This window comes from Mustela erminea, chromosome 10 (genome assembly GCF_009829155.1).
Source record: "Mustela erminea isolate mMusErm1 chromosome 10, mMusErm1.Pri, whole genome shotgun sequence".
Taxonomy (NCBI): domain Eukaryota; kingdom Metazoa; phylum Chordata; class Mammalia; order Carnivora; family Mustelidae; genus Mustela; species Mustela erminea.
The window spans coordinates 97,386,422-97,406,201 of NC_045623.1; the positions used below are offsets into that span (position 1 = coordinate 97,386,422).

The 19,780-nt window shown below is 53.6% G+C and overlaps 1 protein-coding gene across 1 annotated transcript in view; it reads right to left on the reverse strand.

Annotated features, from left to right (window-relative positions):
* Positions 1 to 15,376: 15,376 nt before the first annotated feature.
* ACTL8 (actin like 8) overlaps positions 15,377 to 19,780 on the reverse strand; it is a 61,483-nt gene continuing 57,079 nt past the window's right edge. The window contains exons 2-3 of the mRNA XM_032302979.1: positions 18,142 to 18,526; positions 15,377 to 16,636 (exon numbers count right to left, since the gene is read on the reverse strand). Of these exons, the coding sequence (XP_032158870.1) occupies positions 15,884 to 16,636; positions 18,142 to 18,489 (1,101 nt within the window). The 5' untranslated portion in view covers positions 18,490 to 18,526 and the 3' untranslated portion in view covers positions 15,377 to 15,883. The remainder of the gene's footprint in view (positions 16,637 to 18,141; positions 18,527 to 19,780) is intronic.

Sequence of the window (19,780 nt, forward strand, 5' to 3'; positions counted from 1 at the left end):
TCTTACCTGTATGTCTCCCCCACCCTGCAAATCTCAGATTCACCAGCCCACATGTGTGTGTGTATGTGTGTGCACCTACTGGTTCTATTTCCCACAGAATCCTCATTAATACAGGGCCCTATGCTCCATCTTCACCTGAGTTGACAAGCCCCTAGACATCTGGACCAGCACTGCAAAATACAGGTTGAGAAACTGAGGCCCAGACCCAACAAGGGACTTTATCAGGATTATCAAGACAGACAGAACTTGAACATGGGCCTCCAAGTGCTATAAACGTCCCCAGGCCTTATCAGTTTGGAACATCCAGCATTTCATTTGAGAGTCCAGGGTGCCCTGGTAGAGGGACATCCGGGTGCCTAGAACATTCCATAAGGAAATGGAATTGCACTGATCCCTAGCCTGCCCTCCCCACCCAGGATCACTGCCTCCGGTATGAAGGGTGGCTCATCCCTTATCTGTGGGTGTCTAACACAGATCCCAGGGCCCTGGCTGGGTGGACATCACACCATACTTTCCAGGCCTTTGGTGAGACCGTTTGGCATGGGACACCACAGTGGGTTAGAAGAGCTGCTACGTAAGCTGACATTCAGGCCCCATGATGCACACTCCCTCACCTCCCTGACAGATCACTCCCCACTCCCAGCCCCACAGCCATGACCCAGCCTTCCCAGGATGGTGGCTGAGGGGCAGGCCCTCAACTGGGGACCAGGAAAGGGCTGAGGGAGGGGTTCAGTGAGGGGACAGTAGGGTGACCTGGGCCACTCCTCTAGGGGCTGGTCTGGAGGGAGCTGGGAGGAAGGGGAGTACAAGGGGGCTGGCCCGAGGCAGCCAAGTGCCCTTCTGTGTGCACACACACACACACAACACACACCCAGGTATGGGTGCAGGAGACAGACATGCAGAAAGGGACAAATATCTTGAGACACCCAGAGGGAGACGCAAAATCAGACACAGCCCCAGAGAAGAACAGCTTAAACACACACACACACACACACACACACACGTGTGCACACCCCCAGCAGCCTCCAACTCGCTTCCCTGGAATTATCTTCCCACTCCCTATCCCCGGCTCTGCAAGAGAATGACGTATGTGCACCCTTGAAAGGGACAGGATGGGGAGATCTCCAGGGCTTCTAGCCCCCACCCCTGCCCTCGAAACCAACCAAGACCCTGACCTTTTCAAAGCAAGTGACAGGTTAGAAATGGGGGAGGAGGCCCACGCCCTGCCATTAGGCCCCTGCCTCCCTGTCTGCAGGGGGAGTCTGGACCTGGGGTGGGAGTAGGGGGCCAGGGTGCCCAGAAGGACCCGGCTGGAGGGAGACCCAATGGTCCCCATGGCCCCCTGGGTCCACAGTGGCCCACTCCTCACCCCGCCCCAGAGGCCACAGGGTGGATGCAGGGCTGAGAGAATCCAGGGGGTATCAGACCGACCACCTCCTGAACCCCTTTTATGTGCCGGGGGCTGGCCAGCCGTCCATGGGAACCACTTCTGTGAATCTCCTTAAAAATCCCCAGAGGGAAGCCTTATTCTTAGACCATTGTCAAAGGAACCCAGCCGGGCATCTGAACATTTCAATAGCATGCCCCCAAGGGTGATGGAGCTTGAGTCCCAGTGAGTGCCTGCTGTATACCTCATGAACAAGCCAGATGAATCCCCATTCTCTTGGAGTTCCCCAAAGCTTGGGGATACCACTGTCCCCTGCAGACCCTGGGGTGGTGGCAGGGAGGCCTGAGCCCTGAGGGACCTGGGGAGACTGTCCCTTCTAGGGGGGCAGTGGATCACACGCCCTTGAAACCCCCACTCCTGACCCAGGTTTTGGGGTCAGGCCCTGCCATCTCGGGGGAAGGCCGGGGGCGGACCCCATCCTGCCTCAGATGACAATATGGGGGGGGGCCATCTGCCCCTGCCTGCCCCCAGCAGGCGCCCAGATACAAGGGCCCAGCAGGCTCCTCCTTCCCACATGGAAGCCAGGAAGCGGCTGCGTCCCCACCCTAAGCACTTAACCATACAATTTACTTGAAGGAATTACACACTGCCGGCTGCTTTTAAAATGGAGAAAAGACCCCCCACAGAACTGTTTCCTTTCCTCAAGTGGCATCATCTTCGGCAGAGAATCTGTGCGGTTCTCTAATTGCGCCATCTGTGCTGGGGGGTGTGCGGTGGGGGCTCGGCTCGGAGTCTGTTCCCTCCAATTTGGTCTTAAATTCCTCTTCCCCACCTGCCAGGATCGTGCTGGGTGGCCCTCCCACTCTGACCCTGCAGCTGCCCAGCCCTCCCTCCCATGGGTTGGACACCTCAGCCCCTGACTCTTCTCGCTTTCATATGTACAGTGTTAGCCCCTCGGCCCCTGCCTTAAGGGACCCTCCCTGTCAAGTTGTGGGGTCAGCAGCGTCTCTCCTAAATTCTGCCACTTGCAGAATCTTCTGGAAGCCCAGCTGGGCATGACCTAGGGACCTCCTGCTGCCCTGTAACAAGACCCCAGGAAGGCTTTGATCTAGAGACCTGGCTTCTCTTTCCTCTCCCCCGCGTTACCTGTCTGGGCCTCGTGGACTAAAACAGACCTGGGTTCTGAGTCAAGCTCTTCCCTTCCTGGTGGGGTGTCATGCGGGAAGCCACTGGCCCTCCGTGAACCTGTGTTTCTCCATGACAAAAACTACACACCCTGTCTTCTTCTATTCTCCTGACCATGTTTCTCAGTTTGGGTTCCCCCCAAAGCAGGCAAAGATTTGGCTACAAGTCAATTAGAAAGGATGTCACACACACAGCAAGGGAGTCCCAAAGTGACAGAAGGCGGAAGGAACGCCATAAAGGGTGGCACTGAGCTGTTACCACTGTGGGCAAGCAAGGCCAAATCCCGCTGGGAGGCTCTGAGAGAGTAGGGGGGGCACAGCTCAGAACCCTCCCTCCACCCCCACCCTGAGGCAGAGGTAGAAAGCTGGGCTGGCAGAGGGTCACTCCTGGAGCACTGATTCCCCAGGCCTGGCCCAGGTGAGGACTGATCTCAGAACAGGGCTCAGTATTCCTGGAGAGGGTCTGCAGGCAACCCCCCTGGGGAGGGGCACCTACGCCCATCACCCACCTCACCTTCCTGCAAGGTGGTGGCTAACACTGTCCCCAGCACCCAGTGGCTGCTTAGCTGCCCCATTCTCCACCAGCTAAATGGCCTCATTTAAAATCCCGATCCCATTAAGATTAGGACAAAGGAAAATGTCTGGTGTGAGAGTTCCAGGCCCTTAGGCCCCCATCTTAGCTCGAGGGAAACTGAGACCAGGGCCAGAGCCCCTGAGAAACCGCGTCTCCGTCCCATTCTCCAGCATCTAGGCTGGCTTCCTCCGCTGCACCTCCCACATGTCCCAGGCACTGCGGGCCCCACCTCCTCCCTGCAATTCCGTCTCAGGTCGGAGCAGGCCCCCTGCAGTCCAGCCTCTTGTGACAGCTGGCTCTCCCCTGGGTAAAGATCCACTTCTCCTCACCTCCGCCAGCATCCACCATCCCTGCTCACGGCGGGCTCTCCTCTCATTCCTGAGCCGTCTCAGGGATCTCCATGGCCTCTCCCTGGGCAGGGAAGCAGTCAACAGCTCCTTGTCACCTGCCCAGGTCACACCTCCTTGCTTCTTTCTGTTACAATAGTCACACTTAACCTGCACCCCCCACCCCAGCCTTTTCATTCTCTTAGGGGGTCTGAGCATCTCCATCCAGCTCTGGACCCATCAGGGCAGGAGAGAACCCAGGGAAAGCTGGGCAGGATGGCTCACGCCATTCTGACCAGCAAATACCTTAGCCATCTGCATCAAACAGGTGGACAGAGCTCTGCAGTCCACACTACCTCAGTTCCTTTCAGATGTCCCATTGTCTGATGGTGTCTTAATCAAACCCTGCAGGCTAGACTGTGGATACCATCAGCTGGGGAGGGGAAGTGCAGGACCAGGGGACATATCCAAGGTCATCATGAGGCCTCAGCCATGCAGGAATCTGAGGACAGATATTCAGGCAGAGGAAGAGAGAGCCGTATGTGCAAAGGTCCTGAGGTAGGAATGCTCAAGTTATGTTTGAAGGGAAGTAGATGTGAAGATGGAGCTATTTTGGTGTCCGTTCAGATGGCACTCAGAGACAATAGTTCCCAAACATGCCTGCATTTCCAGCTGAGGTGCAGAGACCACCCAAGCAGGATTTACAAGAGGCCCGGTGAGAACCAGCCTTGCCACCTTTGGCTGATTTCCCACCTCTAGTGTAAAAGCGGTTGGAAAAGGCCAAGAGGGGGCTGGAGATGAGGAGCTCTTGAGAGTTCTGAGTGTCCCCCCTCTACCAAGGGAGACGGGTGGGGTACCTGCCTTTCCCTGAGGTTCTGGGTTGGGGTTCTTCCACCAGCTCCCTTGGCGAGGTGGCTCTGCCTGCCATGGGTGCTTGGCTTGCTGGGGAGGCACAGAGAGGGTAGCGATGCACTCAGGAAATGTTCAGGTGATAACGTGGGGGAAGGTAGTGGGGTTTGTCAGGGCCAACTGTCTCTCAGGGACTAGAACGGGCCTAAACTCGAACAGCTGTGCCCAGTACCGTGCCACCGACTGAAGCTCAGAACCACGGACACTCCTCCCCCTTCGAGGTCAGGACACACCCCTCTGCTAGGCATTCAAGGCCCCGGTCCGCTTTATCCCGCACCTACCATCCTGGGTCCCTGTGGCTCTTGACAGAACTGCGGGCCAGCTTTTGAGTTCCTGGGCTCTCCTCTGCACCTCTGCACGGGCCATTCCCTCCACCTGGAATGGCCTCCCTCTTCCGACTCCTACGCATTCTCTCAGGCTGGGCTCAACAAGATCTCCTCCAGGAAGCCTTCCTGGGCCCTCCCCTCTGCTTCCGCAGGGGTCTGGGCCTCCCGAGGGTCGTGCTCAGTTTCCCAGAGGGTTTCCTCTACCGGACGGTGAGATTTGAAAGGGTAGAGGTACCTGAGCCACGACTACCTGCTCCCCAGGGGCCCAACAGCACTTGGACTTTGGGTAGACGGAAGGATACACAGAAGGAGGCAGGACTGGGGGTCCCGGAACCGCCCTCGCTGAAATGCACACGCACTGCAGGTGAGCAGCTTTGACTGTAAGAGCCTGCGGAAGCTTTGGAGGCTGGCTGCTCCAACCTCCTCACCTGCCTGTGGGGAGGCCAAGGCCCCAGTAGAGGAAGCCACCTGCCCAAGGTCACGGGGGTCAGACGCCCCAGCCGGGTCCCAGAACTCCGCCTCCCAGCCCAGCGCGCCCCTGCACGGCGGCGCGGTTCGCCAACCACCTCTTGACAAGTGGAGTTTAATTATTTACGACGGCGCTTTATAGCTGCGGGTGAACCCACCGGAACATATTTTGTAAAAGTAATGAAGGCTCAGTAATGCGAGACCTCGCTACAGCTCCCATCACTAAATCTTGGCCCAGGAGTCGGAGAGACTGCTTAGGTGCTTTTTCTCCCCACTTCTCCCTTTCAGAGAATTACAGGGTTTGCAGATTAGGACTGGCTGTGGCAAAGGCGTATCCAAGACATTTTTTCTTGTTTAATGGGGAGAGGAGCGGGCTCGATGGGACCAGAGTCTGAGCTCCTTAAGTGGGGATCAGGATGGGGAGTCAGCTACACGTCCCCCACAGACACTCCCTGGGAGGTGACCCTTGGGGAAGGCGGGACACTGCCACAGAGCCCCTACTGTCCTCCAGTCCTGGGGGTGGGTGGCGCAGGCAGAGGAGACAGAGGCACTGAGCGGCGAGGACAGGTCTGGGAGTGTCTGGACCTCAGTTTCCCTGTCTATGAATTAGGAAGAGAATTTGCCTCTTCTGTTTCCTCCTGTAACAGTCTAGTCTTTCCCCCTAGCCATAGCAATGGTGAGACCACAGGTTTATTCCAGGAAACACTTGTGCCCATGGGCATCCTGTAGGCTCTGGCTGAGTGACCCCCAAGCCCCGCCAGGCAGGCATTAACTCAGGTGGGTTCAGGTGACTTATCCAAAGTCACTGTGCTGGAGGGCAACAGAGTTAGGATTTAAACCCAGGCCCTCTGGCTGCAGAGAGCACGTCTGTACGAGCTTTGCCCTGAACACCTACAGAGCCAGGCGCTGTAATGGGTGCCTCATGTGCTAGGCCCCGTTATGTCTTCTTGTCTCCCCTCATTTCTAAGTGAGACCACCATTGCTCCAAGTGGACCCTGACTTGAAACCTGGGTCTCCCACCTAAACACACACCCCAGGTCTCCACTCAGCGTGGCTATTGCCCCTGGATTTTGAGCTAAGTTCCCTGGACCCCAGGAGCCACAGTTTGGCCTCCCCAAAATATCAAAGAAGCAAAGGTATTGCCCCCAACTCATTGCATGGGAGGGCCGGGGACACAGAGACTGTGGCAGGGGATGGCATTTTGAGCCAGACCGAAGCGAGAGGAAGAGGGGCAGGGGAAGGCAGGGGACATTTACATGGAGGGTGTGCCTGGAACATTCCAGCATTTGGGAGGAAGGTTGTGGAGCCTTAAATAATAGATTTTGGAACCAGAGAGGGATACAAACCATAAGAAACTCTTAATCTCAGAAAGCAAACTGAGGGTTGCTGGGGGGGGTGTGGGGGGAGAGATGGGGTGGCCGGGTGACCGACATTGGGGAGGGTATGTGCTCTGGTGAGAAAAATAATGAAATAATAATTAATAATAATAGTAAAATTGGGGATGAAAAACTCAGACAGTGAAATTGAGGGTCTGGACAGTGAGCCCCTCATGGAAACCGCTCATCTGCGACTCTCCGGCAGGTAAGACAGAGTATGTGCTCAGTAAGCAGAAGCCAGGGTTGTTAAACAAGATGACCCGATGGGGACCTTGCTCTGCTACTAATAAGAGGGAACCCTGAGCCTGTCCTCACTTCTCTGGGCTTCCTCCCTAGCTCTACAATCAGGTCCATCTCCCCGCCACAGAAAACTCTCTCAGGCAGCTCCCTAAATACAAAAACCTTACAGGTGACAAGCTTTCAGAGCTCCTTGAAAGCCAGTTCAATAAATGGACTCCCAAGCCCAGGCCAGTATTTAACGCCAGGCCAGAAAATTCGACAAACAGCTTGTGGGAGTATCCTGCAGGGTACTGGAACCACACGCTTTTGCTTGGTCCTCAGGAGAGAACGAAGAGCTAGCAGACTATTCTCTGTTTCCTCTCTCTTTCCTCTCCCTGCTTTATTTTTCAAAAGACAGCTTTGTCTTCTCCATGAGAATGTAAGCTGCGTGAAGGCAGGAGTCTGTGTTCTGTGCACTGCACTAACCCCAGGGTCTTCAATGGTGCCTGCACATAGTACCTGCCCAGTAAATCGTTCAGTCATTCGACAAACATTTACTGGGCAGGTACTATGTGCAGGCACCGTTGAAGACCCTGGGGTTAGTGCAGTGCACAGAACACAGACTCCTGCCTTCACGCTGCTTACATTCTCATGGAGAGACAAAGCTGTCTTTTGAAAAATAAAGCAGGGAGAGGAAAGAGAGAGGGTGTGGAGGTCAGGGAAGTCATATCGCCTGTAGTAAGATGGTGTTTGAGGAGAACGGAAGCAGAAGGAGGCGGCAGACGTCTGGGGACGGTGCTCCAGGCAGAGGAAACAGCAAGGCCAAAGTCTGGGCAGAAGCACACCTGGCCAGACGGGGGACCACCGGGGAGGCCAGTGGGCAGGGAGAGGAGGAGTCTGGGTCTCACAGGCAGGGCCTTGTGGGACACAGTGGGGATCTTGGCTTTCACTCTGGGTGCGATGGGCACCAGGGGAGAGATTTGCAGCAGAACACCATGTGACAGCACTTTGAGCAGGCTCCCTCCGGCCAGAAGTAGCTTGGAAAAGAAACCAAATGGAGGCAGAGTGGGAGTCAAGCAGGTGGGAGGGGTTCCCAGCAACGCAGGTGAGAGATGAGAGCCTAGGCAGGGTGAGTCGATGCTGAGTAGGGGAGAAGTGGCTGCTCCGGGGCGATCTTGAGTCGGAGACCACAAGAAGGTGGTTTATTGCTACTCTGATTCATCGTCGAGGTAAATCTGAATTCCAAAGTCTTGGCCACCAGGTCAACAGTTTCCCTTACAGGTGTCCTTGGCTGACATTGACGCTCTCTCTTTTGACGCAAATCCCCAGAAGCTAGAAGGCAAGAGACTTCCACATTAAAGCTATTACCCACCTCTGGGGAGGTGGGAGCAGGAGAAGAGCTAGCTTGGAGAAGCCAGCCTGCTCGGTGCGGGGTCGAGGATGTGCTGTTCTGGAGGAACCCAGGTCTTCCTGAGGGGCCTGTCTACCTCTGGTGAGACACTGATATGCGGCAGAAAACCCACAGCCTCCAGTACGGCCAGTGACCTCAGAGCAGCAGGGGCTGTTGGTGCCAACGACCATTAGACTAAGTGCCAGGCACTGTGCTAAGCACTTGGGAGGACAGTAGCTCCCATAGCCTGCTCTACACCATGAGGTAGATACTGTTAGTACCCTCAATTTACAGATGCAAGTTTGAAGCTCAGAAGCACTGAGCTTCAGCCTGAGGTCACACGTTAGAACGTGACAGAGCCCGGGCGAAGACGCTGGTCTCTGGAACCTCCGCTTCAGCCTTCATATGCAATGCCTTGCTCCTAGGGCTCACCTAGGACTCTATGATCATCCCCAGGTCCTTGGCCCTTGACTATCCCACCCTTCTCTTCCCAGGCAGGGCCAGGCCCCAGTGCCCACCAGCTCCACCCAGTGCACCAAACCCACCCCCACCCCGAACTCCCTGTGGCAAAGGCTCTGTGGTCCACCGTTTCCCACCTGCAGTGAGACCACCTCAACTCCAAGGCCAGGCAGTTGGAAACGGGCACTATTTTTAGAGAGGTGAAAGCAAAGCTGGTTGTTTATTGCAAACACAACAAACTAATACCTTAGCAAGACCTGTGGGAGAAACTTCATAATGAATACGGAATGACTAAGGTGTTAGATAACATGACAGGACCGGAGGGGATCCTTGCAGCCCTGGCCAGCCTCCAGGTGGGCCAAGCACTTCGCTAAGTGCAAACTCACAAAACCCTACAGAAGATAGGGCTGGCTGGAACCAACTTCCCCACGAGGGCACAGGCTCAGCAAGGCTGAGTAACCTGCCCAGGGGTGCACAGTTAGCAGGGGTGAAGTGGGGTCATGCAGAGGTCCACTGCCTACCTGGCTCTCTCCCAAGGACTGTTAGGCGGGGTGGGGGAAGGACACTGAGTCTTCCCTCGGTGGGTGAAACATCACACCTGCAATTCTGCTCTATTTACTTTCAATGAACCCATTCTTTCCTCCATAAATCACTCAGCAGTCCTGCCCTTGTCAGAATCATCAAAGGCCCAATTAACCCTGAATACCGTGGCCCCAGCTTTTCAGGCTGGGAATATTACAGAGCTGGTCGAAAAGCAGCCCAGCAAGCAAGCACTTACTCTATAACGACCCTGTGGGGGGAAGGGAGGAGCCCACGTGCACAAGGAAACCACCCACAGCAGCTAAATTCTGACTGCCAAGCCTTTATTAGTGGTGATAAAAGGCAGCAAAAGTAGCACAGGGCTTTCGGCTCCCAGGTGGGGGCTGCAGTCCCAGGAATTAGTCATGTTTTGACTGGTAGAGTTATGGAATTTATAATGGAGGCCCTGGAGAAATTAAACACGGATTACGGCCAACTCCCTCCCCCAGCTGAATGTCTCCTACGGGAGCCATGCCTCGGGCTCACACACCTCCTCCAGGAGCCTGGTTTGCTGGCCCAGAGGGCTGGGTGAAGACAGCGACCTCCCTGAGTGCAGGGTCACAGAAGAGGTGGCTATCACCTGCTTCCCACCTCACTCGGGTGGTGTCCACTCCTCATGGAATCCAGGGGCCGTGGGAATCAGGTCTATCTTGGGCAGCGGCGAGCCCCCGGCCGGGGTTCCAGAAGGCTCATCGAAATGAATCTGTGTCTTCAACCTTCTCAGTGTTTGCCCTTGCTAGGTTAAGCATGATTCTCTCCCTGGAGGGAGACAATATTCGAGGGTCCAAGGAAGTGGCCTGAATTTGGGTGAGTCCAGTGAACTCTGTCTTAATTACAGAAAAGAGTTGGACCCACCTTTCACACTCTGATTTTAGGGCCTCTTTAAGAAGCCAAAGATGCCTGGGAGGGGTTGTATATCAAGATCCTAACATCTTAGTGCAAAAGTTCATCAAAAGGACAGGATGAAAAGGCATCTTAGCTGGCAGCAGGCTAGGGCTTCAGGGCGTGCTTTGTGAAGACAAGGATTGGTTGATAGCTCCAAGAGTCCTTAATCCCGGTTTTTTGTTGCAGAGCAGGGACGCAGGGAGAAACTTAACCCTTACTGAGCACCTACTATGTGCCAGGCACTGTGCTAAGCCACTTTATAAATATTCCTCTATTTAACAGATCCTAGAAAAGGGCTCTCAGAACAAGGTAGGTGCCTAATAAATATTCATTGAATGGGTAAGTGACTTTAAGCCCCATATCAGCCTGGTGAGGTAGGATACTATAATTATCTCTTTATAGATAAGGCCTGGAACCAGAGAGGGCAGTTCTTTGCCCCAGGTGATACAGCATGTGGTGGGAAACAGAGTCAAGCCCAGAGTCTGACTCCCAGAGCTGAGCTCCCCGCTGGTCAACCAGCTTCCTCTGTTAGAGGCAATTGTTGGCTCTGGGATGGAGAAGAAAGCGGGAGAAAGTGAGAAGCCCCAGGAGCTGTCCAGCATTTGCATTGCTGAAGAAGAACACAGCCCAGCACAGACTCCTGGATGAGGTAGGGCCCGCCCTCTCTCTTAAGATTTTATCTATTTATTTATTTATTTATTTATTTATTTATTTATTTGACAGAGAGAGGTCACAAGTAGGCAGAGGCAGGCAGAGAGAGGGGGAAGCAGGCTCCCTGCTGAGCAGAGAGCCCTATGCAGGGCTCTATCCCAGGACCGACCCTGAGAACGTGACCTGAGCCAAAGGCAGAGGCTTAACCTACTGAGCCACCCAGGCACCCCGGCAGGGCTCTCTCTCTCTCTCTCTCTGTCTCTCTCTTTTTCCCCTGGCAGGGCACACTCTTGCCCTGCACAGGAATCCAACTCAGCCTCTCACCTTGGAGACCACTCTCCCGTGTCCTGCACCCCAGGCTGCCTCTCCCACTACCACGCAGGTCTCAGTGTTCTAAAACTGACAGCTACCAGACAGCTGCCAGATGACAGGATGGAAGATCTGATGGTCCCTCAAACCCACAGCCACCTCCCAAGTACCACCCATACTCTGTCCCCAGTCTAAAGCATCAGAGTGGACCAGGGTCTGGATGGCACAGAACCTTTAGCCTAGAGTCTAATAGAATGAGTGTTTTCCTGATTGATGTGATTGCTCTGGTCTCTTCCCTCTCTAGGCCATTCTCCAAGCTATACCCAGAGCTCCAATCCAAGTGATGTCATGATTCTGCTTACAGTTCTGAAGCCTTCACTCCTTGGTGTGACAATCAGTGTCCTTCAAGAACTGGCCCCACCTCCCTCCACCTGTCCCCACTACCTACTGCCCTCATTCTCCAGCCATTCTAAGTGCCCTGTCTATTTAACCCCAGATACCTGGTTGTCAAAGACAGCTATGGGGCTGGTTGCAGAGACAAGCATTCCAAACAAAAGGAACAGCATTTGCTAAGTCCTGCTCCTCAGCCAGAATCATCTCAGGAATCCCTTCCTATGGAAGACCCCTCTGGCAACTGCCTCTCCCTGTAGCCAGCCACTCGGTGACAGAATGTGATTCTGCTCCATCACTCAGACAAGAAATTGCCCTGCAAACATGTCCCCCTGGAAAGTAAGCTAGCACTTTACAGTGTTTTATCCATTTGGTATCACTAGCAACTTCCTGCATGTGAGCAAGCAAAAATAAACAGAAGAGCCAGGTTCTTGCCTGAGGACTTGGTTGATAGAGCTGGTTGATAGAAATAATAACAGTTATAATAATAATGTACAATAATACTAGATGCCCCATGTGTCTGGCACCTGCAAAGCTGTACGTGTTAACTCACATGATAAGCATCAAAAACACCCTGAGGGACCTCTTCACCAGGTCCGTCTTACAGATGGGAGAACTGAGGCACAGGGGGTTAAGTATCCTCCCCAAAGGCAACAGAGCCAGAAAGCAGCCCAGCAGGAACGCCAACCCAGACAGTCTGGCTTCGGAGTCTGAGTCCTCATCCATGTCACCATCTGCTTCTCTAAAGGACGGGGACCCAGAGGTGGAAGAGGCAATGACAGTGTCTCTTAGGGCCAGGAGGATACAGGTATTCCTTTTGTCCTCCACATCACCAGAACCTAATGCTTCTACCGGGTGACCTCAGGGAACTTGGGCATCCAAACTCCACCCAAACCCAAACCCAAAGGTCTCAAGCCCCCAGCCTTGGCAGCAGAAACTGGCAGGACTGTACCCTCACAGCCAGGAACAGCCCACCTCAGGACCCTTCTCTTTGTCCCCTCCACCAGCCCCACCCCAGCTGCCAAGACCCTGCCTCCCACCCTCCTGCACCTGGCTGCCCCTGGCAGGCTGCCTCAGACCCCTTGTGGAGGAGAAGCTTCCCCCAGCTCTGAGCAGCTGCTAGGCCATGCTGGAGCCGGCAGGCATCTTCTGGGCACCACTCGCCGCCCTACCAGGCCTGGCATGCCAGCAGATCCACGTTAGGTTGATGGCCCTGCACAGCCCCACAGAGCTGCTATTTTTAATTTAATTGGAGAGTCGGAGGAGAAAGATGGTACCCAGCGAGGGAGTTTTAAAAGCTTTCGGGGTGGGGGAGGGGGGAGAGAAAGCGAAGAAAAGTTCGTAATTATACACCAGGCAGCCAGATTTGATGCTTGAACAGAAAGGTTAAATGTTACATTCAGAAATAAAATGAGAAAAGAGTCCTGATGACAGTTGCCCAGAGCTAAATAAGGAAAAAAAAAAAATACCCCTTGCCCATCTCTTCTCCAGATCCCTCTTCTCCTCATACTCATTTCTGAGTTTCTCCCCTTCTGCCTTTTAAAGCTCAGGAGCATACAGATAAACCAGTTTGGAGCACAAAGATTACTACTCAGTATGTCAACACTTGATTGCCACCCAAAAGCAGCTTTCACTCATGCCTGAAAAAATCACACATTTTCATTTCTCAAGCCAACAGGTCTAACAGGGCCCAGAAAACTGGGATGGCAGTTTGGCACTGTGGAGAACCACATGGGTATGGATGGACCTACGTTCAAATCCCTTCTCTGTGAAAGGACAGATGCCCTAGGTCTTAAGCAGAAGTCTGCTAGTTAAGACTTTCCTATTATAAAGAGATCGACTAGATGGCACACTCCTTTCACCCTTCCTTTTCGAGCAGGGGCTATATATGTGATGTATGGAGCTGCTGCAGTCATTTTGTGCTCATGAGATAACACACTAAAACTGGAAAAACTGGAAGACAGAAAGGGTCCTTGATGATACAGACATACCTCTGTTCTTCAGGACTGCCTGCTTGTCACATCAGACAAAGAAATCCCCATATGTTTCAGCCACTTCTAGCCTAGTTTTCTAGAAATGCTGAATCTATTCCTAACTGTGTCAATCCTTTATTAGCCTAACCTTGAGTGTGAACTTGAGCAAGAGCTTCACATCACTCAACTTTGGTTTTCTTATGTGTAAACGGGGACAAATATCACAGTATGTATGTGAGGACTGAATGTGACTCCATTTGTAATGCACGGTGACTGATGACTGCCATTGTTATTCATACTCCTGATTAAGAGGAATGCAATATCAAATTATAAAATTTAAAGTCACCTCTCCTATCTCAATAACATCTTCTAGTTTTCAAAGGGACTTCTCGGGGCGCCTGGGTGTCTCAGTCGTTTAAGCATCTGCCTTCGGTTCAGGTCATGATCCCAGGGTCCTGGGATGGAGCCCCCACATTGGGTTCCCTGCTCAGTGATGAGTCTGCTTCTCCCTCTCCCTCTGCTGTTCCCCCTGCTTGTGCTTTCTCTCACTCTCTCCCCCATTCTCTAGCAAATAAATAAATAAAATATTTTTTAAGCCAAAAAATAAACAAACAAAAAGAGACTTCCCTTTCTTCATCTTAGCTCATCCTTAACCCCAAATCCCTGAGGAAACAAATATTATTCCCTATTTTATGCCCAGCAGACTCAAGAGAGGTTAAGCAACTTGCCCAAGGTAGCTTAGCTAATGATAGGGCCACCTGTAACTCAAATCTGACAGAACTCCTGGGGCCCAGGCCAAGCTGGTTCTGAATTGTTCTACTACAGGTCCCACTTCCCCTTCTGGGGACCACTGGTGTCTCAAGTTTAGGGATAACGCTGTAGCTGAGACAGTATGGCTCATGTGACAAAGAAAACATGAGCTGGACTGTGGCCTTCAAACTCCCCCTCCTGTGTCTGGAACCTCATGGTTCCTTGGGCTGCAATCTCCTGCCCACTGTACTCTTTATTCCATTAACATTAGGGAACCGAGAGCCTAGTTAAGAAGCAGTCATACTGGTTGAGAACCCAGATGATTCCAACCCCACTTTCGCCACTTACCAGAAAAAAAAAAAACTTGTTAAATAGTTAGTTCTCTCTGCATATTAGTCAGGGTTTGCAAAACAGCTACTGTAACAAATTACCCCCAAATCTCAGTGGGGGGACATGGCAGATGTTTCGTCATGTCCCAGTGCAGTGCAGTAGGGCTGGGTGGGGCTTGGGGAGGGGGAGGGATCTATGCTCCAGCCAGTCATTCAGCCTCCTTCCATTTGCAGCTCTGCCCTCCCCCCATTAGATCCTCCACACCCTGCAGGCTGATAGGGCTATTTTAAGGGTCAGGCATTCACTAAACTGGCCAGCACCTACCGCATGGTCACTTGACCCTACCTAACTACAGTGGGGTGCTGGTAAGTATAACCTCACAGTGTGTCCAGGAAGGAGGGGGCGGTGACCCACCACCCGTGGTCCCCAGCGGTTTCCTCTCAGGCTACGCCATCGAAAGTAGACAGCCCCCATCCCCCAGAGCAAGTGACCTCGGTGCATTCCTTATTTCATTCTTCACGCCTCAAATAGATTTCCTTATCTACTGCCCATGTCCCCACAGTGGACTGCAATCTCCTTGAAACCGGAAACCTCTGGTATCTTTCTCCCCACAGTCCCTCCAATATCTACCAAATAAATATCACACCAGTAGAAACTCACACTTTAACGGAATATTGAAAGAGCTGGGATTAAGAGAGAGACTGCGGCCGAGGAAGAGCAGGGCACTCTGGGCCCTTGTCCATCCTGCCCAGTGCGTCCCCAGAGGCTGCCCCAGACCCACGCTGGTCCTCATGTCCTCACACTCTGCATCTCCCCTCGAGACAGTCTCCCCCCCACCGCACCCCCACCGCCATCCATGACAGAATCCAGCACGGTTCCAAAGAAGTTGTTTATTTGCAGATACAAAACAAGGCCCTGGCCACGGGAGGGCTGCCCCTTGGGCTCACCTACAGCAATTTCTCCCTGGCCAGAGAGAATGAGTAAAACTAGAAAAACTTCATCTCTCCTATCCCACCCCCCAACTCCTAGTCAAAAATAACGGGGACCCCAGCAGAAGGTCCCATCTCTCCCGCCCCGGTTAAAACCTGCTGAACTGAGAACAGGACAGCCTACAGAAGACACCAGCGAAAAGTAAGTGGCGATTTGAAGATGATCACTGGCCACTCCGCTCCAACTGACAGACCAGCCCCTGGAGACACCGTCCCCGGAGGTCTTCCCTGTCCCCATCTAGGCTGGATCCCACTCTTGAAACAAGATAAAACCCTAGAACCTAAAAAAAACACCCTCATGAGCTTGGAATTCCAAAGCCAGCTAACGGCTAACCCCAGACCCTGTCACTGGAAATTAATGCCCCGAGCCCTGGGGACGGGGGGCCGGGTCCCTGGAGCTGCCGACAGGTCACAGCCGCCGACTCTCTTCGTACTCCTCTTTGGTCACCCACTCGGACTTGTAGGAAGACAGATGGGCCACAACGGACGCTCCGAGCCAGACGCTGAAGTTCCTGTTGGAACCCACCCACATGGCGGCCTTGGTGGAAGAGAAATGCTCTGCAATCAGCTCCTTGTACAGGCGCTTGGTGAAGCCGGGGTACAGGGTGTTGCCCCCGCAGGCCATCACGTGGGAGGTGAGCAGCGGGTGCACGGCCGCCTCGCAGGCCAGGATGGCCTCCACCACGGCCTGGGAGATGCCGGGCCCTTGTAGGTCGAACACCTGGGGGCTGAAGAACATCTCGGGGGCCAGCCGCTGCATGGGGGTCAGCTCCACTGGGGTGCCGTCGGGAAGCTGGTAGGTGTTGTTTTCATCCGAGCCGCTCGGCAGGCTCTGGCGGAAGTCCAGGGCCTCCGCCAGATTCTGGGGCACGTAGCACTTGCTCATCTGGGTGGTGGCCACCGTCTCCAGCTGAAACAGGTTGTGGCGATTACAATCCTCCTTGAAGAGGCTCTTGAAGAGATAGGCCGACAGATCCTGGCCTGCGAACTCCAGCGTCTTGCCGCAGGACCGCAAGGGGCGGCCCAGGTGGAAGGGCTGCACGCGGGTCAGGCCGTAGCCGGAATCCACGACCACGCCGGTCAGGAGGCCGGAGGCGTACAGGGACATCTCCAGCTGGTCGGCCAGCAGGATGGACGGCACATCCTGTAACTCAAACATAATCTGCAAGAAGGGAGAAGCGCCACTAGGGTATCTCCCCTGCAAAAAAGGCCCCGATCCATTTCTGGGTTCTGTTTTCCCCAAGACTGAGCTGCGTGCTAAGCTGTCAGAACTGAAGCGGGGGCACACCTGTGTCCCCCAGGGACTGGAGGGGGTGGCGCTGCCCTGAGGGGGTGGGGTCCAGGGCCCCGGGAGCTCATGCTGTGGAAACAAGGGAGGCACTAGAGGATTACAAGTTGGATTTGCCACGGGCGGGGGTTGGGGGGGGAGTGGGCAGTTGTTTGAGGACCCCCACTGTTCAGAAGACTGTTTTTTTGTGGAGAGGTGGGAGGAGCTGTCAGCTGCGGTGCTGAGATGCTCGGCTATGGGAGCGGGACCAGCGGGGCTACGGCCAAGTGGCCGATCTGCTGCCTGACCCATTTCTTTAGAAGACGGAAGAAGAAATTAGGCAAGAAACGTGTGCATCATATCCACCACTGCCTCCAGAAAAGGAGGGGGAAGAAGGAAGGAAGAAAGGAAGGAAGGGGGGAGGGGTGGATGGGAGGGGGCAGATAACATACTCTCACCTCCTGGTAATTGAAGCCTTTTTTTCTCCACACATCAAGACAAAACTGGAATGCTGACATTTAGGTTTTGGCAAAGTCCCTAGGCTGCTCTTCTCCCCCACCCACCACCCCCGCCCAGATCTTTACAGAACACCCCCACTGCCTCCCTCATTCCCCGGCTCCAACTGCATCCCAGGTTTCTGACCCTATAGACACAGAAAGGCAGCACTAGTCTACCCTTCCGTGGCCTTTGGCCATGAAGCCACCTCTTCAGGCCCCAGAAGACCCATCTGCCCTACTGAGGGGAAGGAGCTCCCCCACGCCCGCCCTCCAGAATACCGTCCTGCCTCCATCCACTTCCCAAATAGAAGCCCAGTCCCTCTTTGTCAAATAGGAAAGGAAATGCGAATCCCACTTAAAACTCTCCAGGATCTTCTGATTTATTTAGAGCAGGGCTTGGCAAGCATTTTCTATAAAAGCTAGACAGTTGGGGTTGCCAAATTTAGCAAATAAAAATACAGGCTGCCCAATTAAATTCGACTTTCAGACAAACAACAAATAATGTTTTCATATATGTATGTCCTATGCAATACCTGGGACATGCTTACACTAAAGTATGACTTGTTGCTTCTCTGAAATCCAGCTTTAACTAGACACCACGTAGTTTATCCAGCAAACCTACAGTAAAGAGGTTTCTTAGCCTTTATAGAGTATAGATAAGGTCTCTACTGTAACCATCACGGCTCTGCCGATATGGTGTGAAAGTAGCCAAAGACAGTATGTGAAAGGGTAGACATGGCTATGTTCCAATAAAACTTTATTTATAAAAACAGATGGCGGGCCAGTTGGGCCCACCAGCTGTAGTTTGCCAAACCTTGATTTAGAGGAAGATCTAAGCACTCCCCATAGCCCCTGGGGCCATATCTGAATGCAAAATGCCAGGCTAGTTCCCATTCATCTTACCTCCAGGGTCTTCCGTCGGTCCGCAGGCTCTTTCAGAGGGGACTCTGTGACCATCACAGGGAAGTCCTCATGCTCCCGTCTGTGTCTCTCCAGCACAAACGACCAGATGTGCTCCACGCCCTCCCAGTTGAGGATACGGCCACGCTGGATGGGGTAGCTAAAGGTATCAGGATGGCAAATGTCGATGCCTAGACTCACGCGCCTCTGGGCATAGCTGGGGCCAGGATTCTCCCTGCACGGGACGTAGTTCACGATGCTCGGGAAGACCATCTGGGGTTCATTCCACCCAGACAAGCCAGCCTTCAGAAAGCCAGACCCATGGTCGATGATAATGGTTCTCGAGGCCATGGTGAAGGCAGAAGTGGGAGAGGTCTCCTGGACTTGACTGTGGAGAGAAAGCACGGGGGGTTATTCCAGGCCACCGTGGGCTGCTACCCACTCTCTACCCCAGAATCAAACTTCAGGCTCCCCTAAAGTATGTCCATTTCCCCTTCCAAGCCTTTGTACAAGCTGTGCCTGCAATATTCTTCCCATCCCAAACTCCTAATCATCCTACAAAGCCCTGCCTTCAAAGTCCTGCCAAGCCCTCCTTCCCACCCACCTCTCCCATTGTACTTTGCACACTCATCTGTTACACCAGGGGCACGCTTCCACCCCACAGGAGCAGAGGTTGGGCCCTGCTGCTCCTGGCAGCCTTTGCAAGCAACATTCAGGTGATTTCAGGAAGCTCTCAATGGTGGCTGGCCATCTGATTTGAGAACTCTGGGTCATCAGCCTCCGGGCCCACCGTGCTCCGCAATAACAGCTTAGCAGCAACAGCAGCAAAAACAGTCATAACCACCATGACAATGACAATGACAATGAGGACCAGCAGAGCTACCATTCCTGGGGTGCACGCCCTCTGTCTAGTGCCAGGAGAAACACCTCACATGGGAGGTCGAACCGTGTGCATCTGTCGTGCCTGCTGGTCAGAAATGATCGGATGCCTTTTCACATGGCATGAGTGGGTGATCATTTCATCTTTACCGCAACCTGTAAGGCAGGTACCCCTGTTTCCCCCATTTTACCAGTGGGGAAACTGAGGCACGGGGGGTTTGAAGTTACTTTCCCAGGGCCACGCAGCTGACCAGTGGGTGACAGTTACATGCAAAGCAGATTCCAAAGGCTACACTCTGAGCATCAGGCTAAGCCTGAGAAGCAGGCTTTGAGGAGGAGCTAGGCGGCTAAGTTACTGCCTAAGAGAGGTGGTACGCGGGGTGTCTGACCATGATCCTGGTCAGTTTCGATGCCTGGAAAGTGAGGAGAATAAGAACCACCATGCTGGGGGCGCCTGGGTGGCTCAGTGGGTTAAGGCCTCTGCCTTCGGCTCAGGTCATGATCCTAGGGTCCTGGGATCAAGCCCCACATCGGGCTCTCTGCTCACCAGGGAGCCTGCTTCCCCCCCCCACCCCCGCCTGCCTCTCTGCCTACTTCTGATCTATCAAATAAATAAATAAATAAAATCTTTAAAAAAAAAAAAAAAAAGAACCACCATGCTGGAGAGGTAGGTGTGGTCACTACCTGATTTCCAGACTTACTACAAAACTGCAGGAGCTGAGACAATGTGGCACCGGTGAAATGTTAGTCCCAGAGACACAGG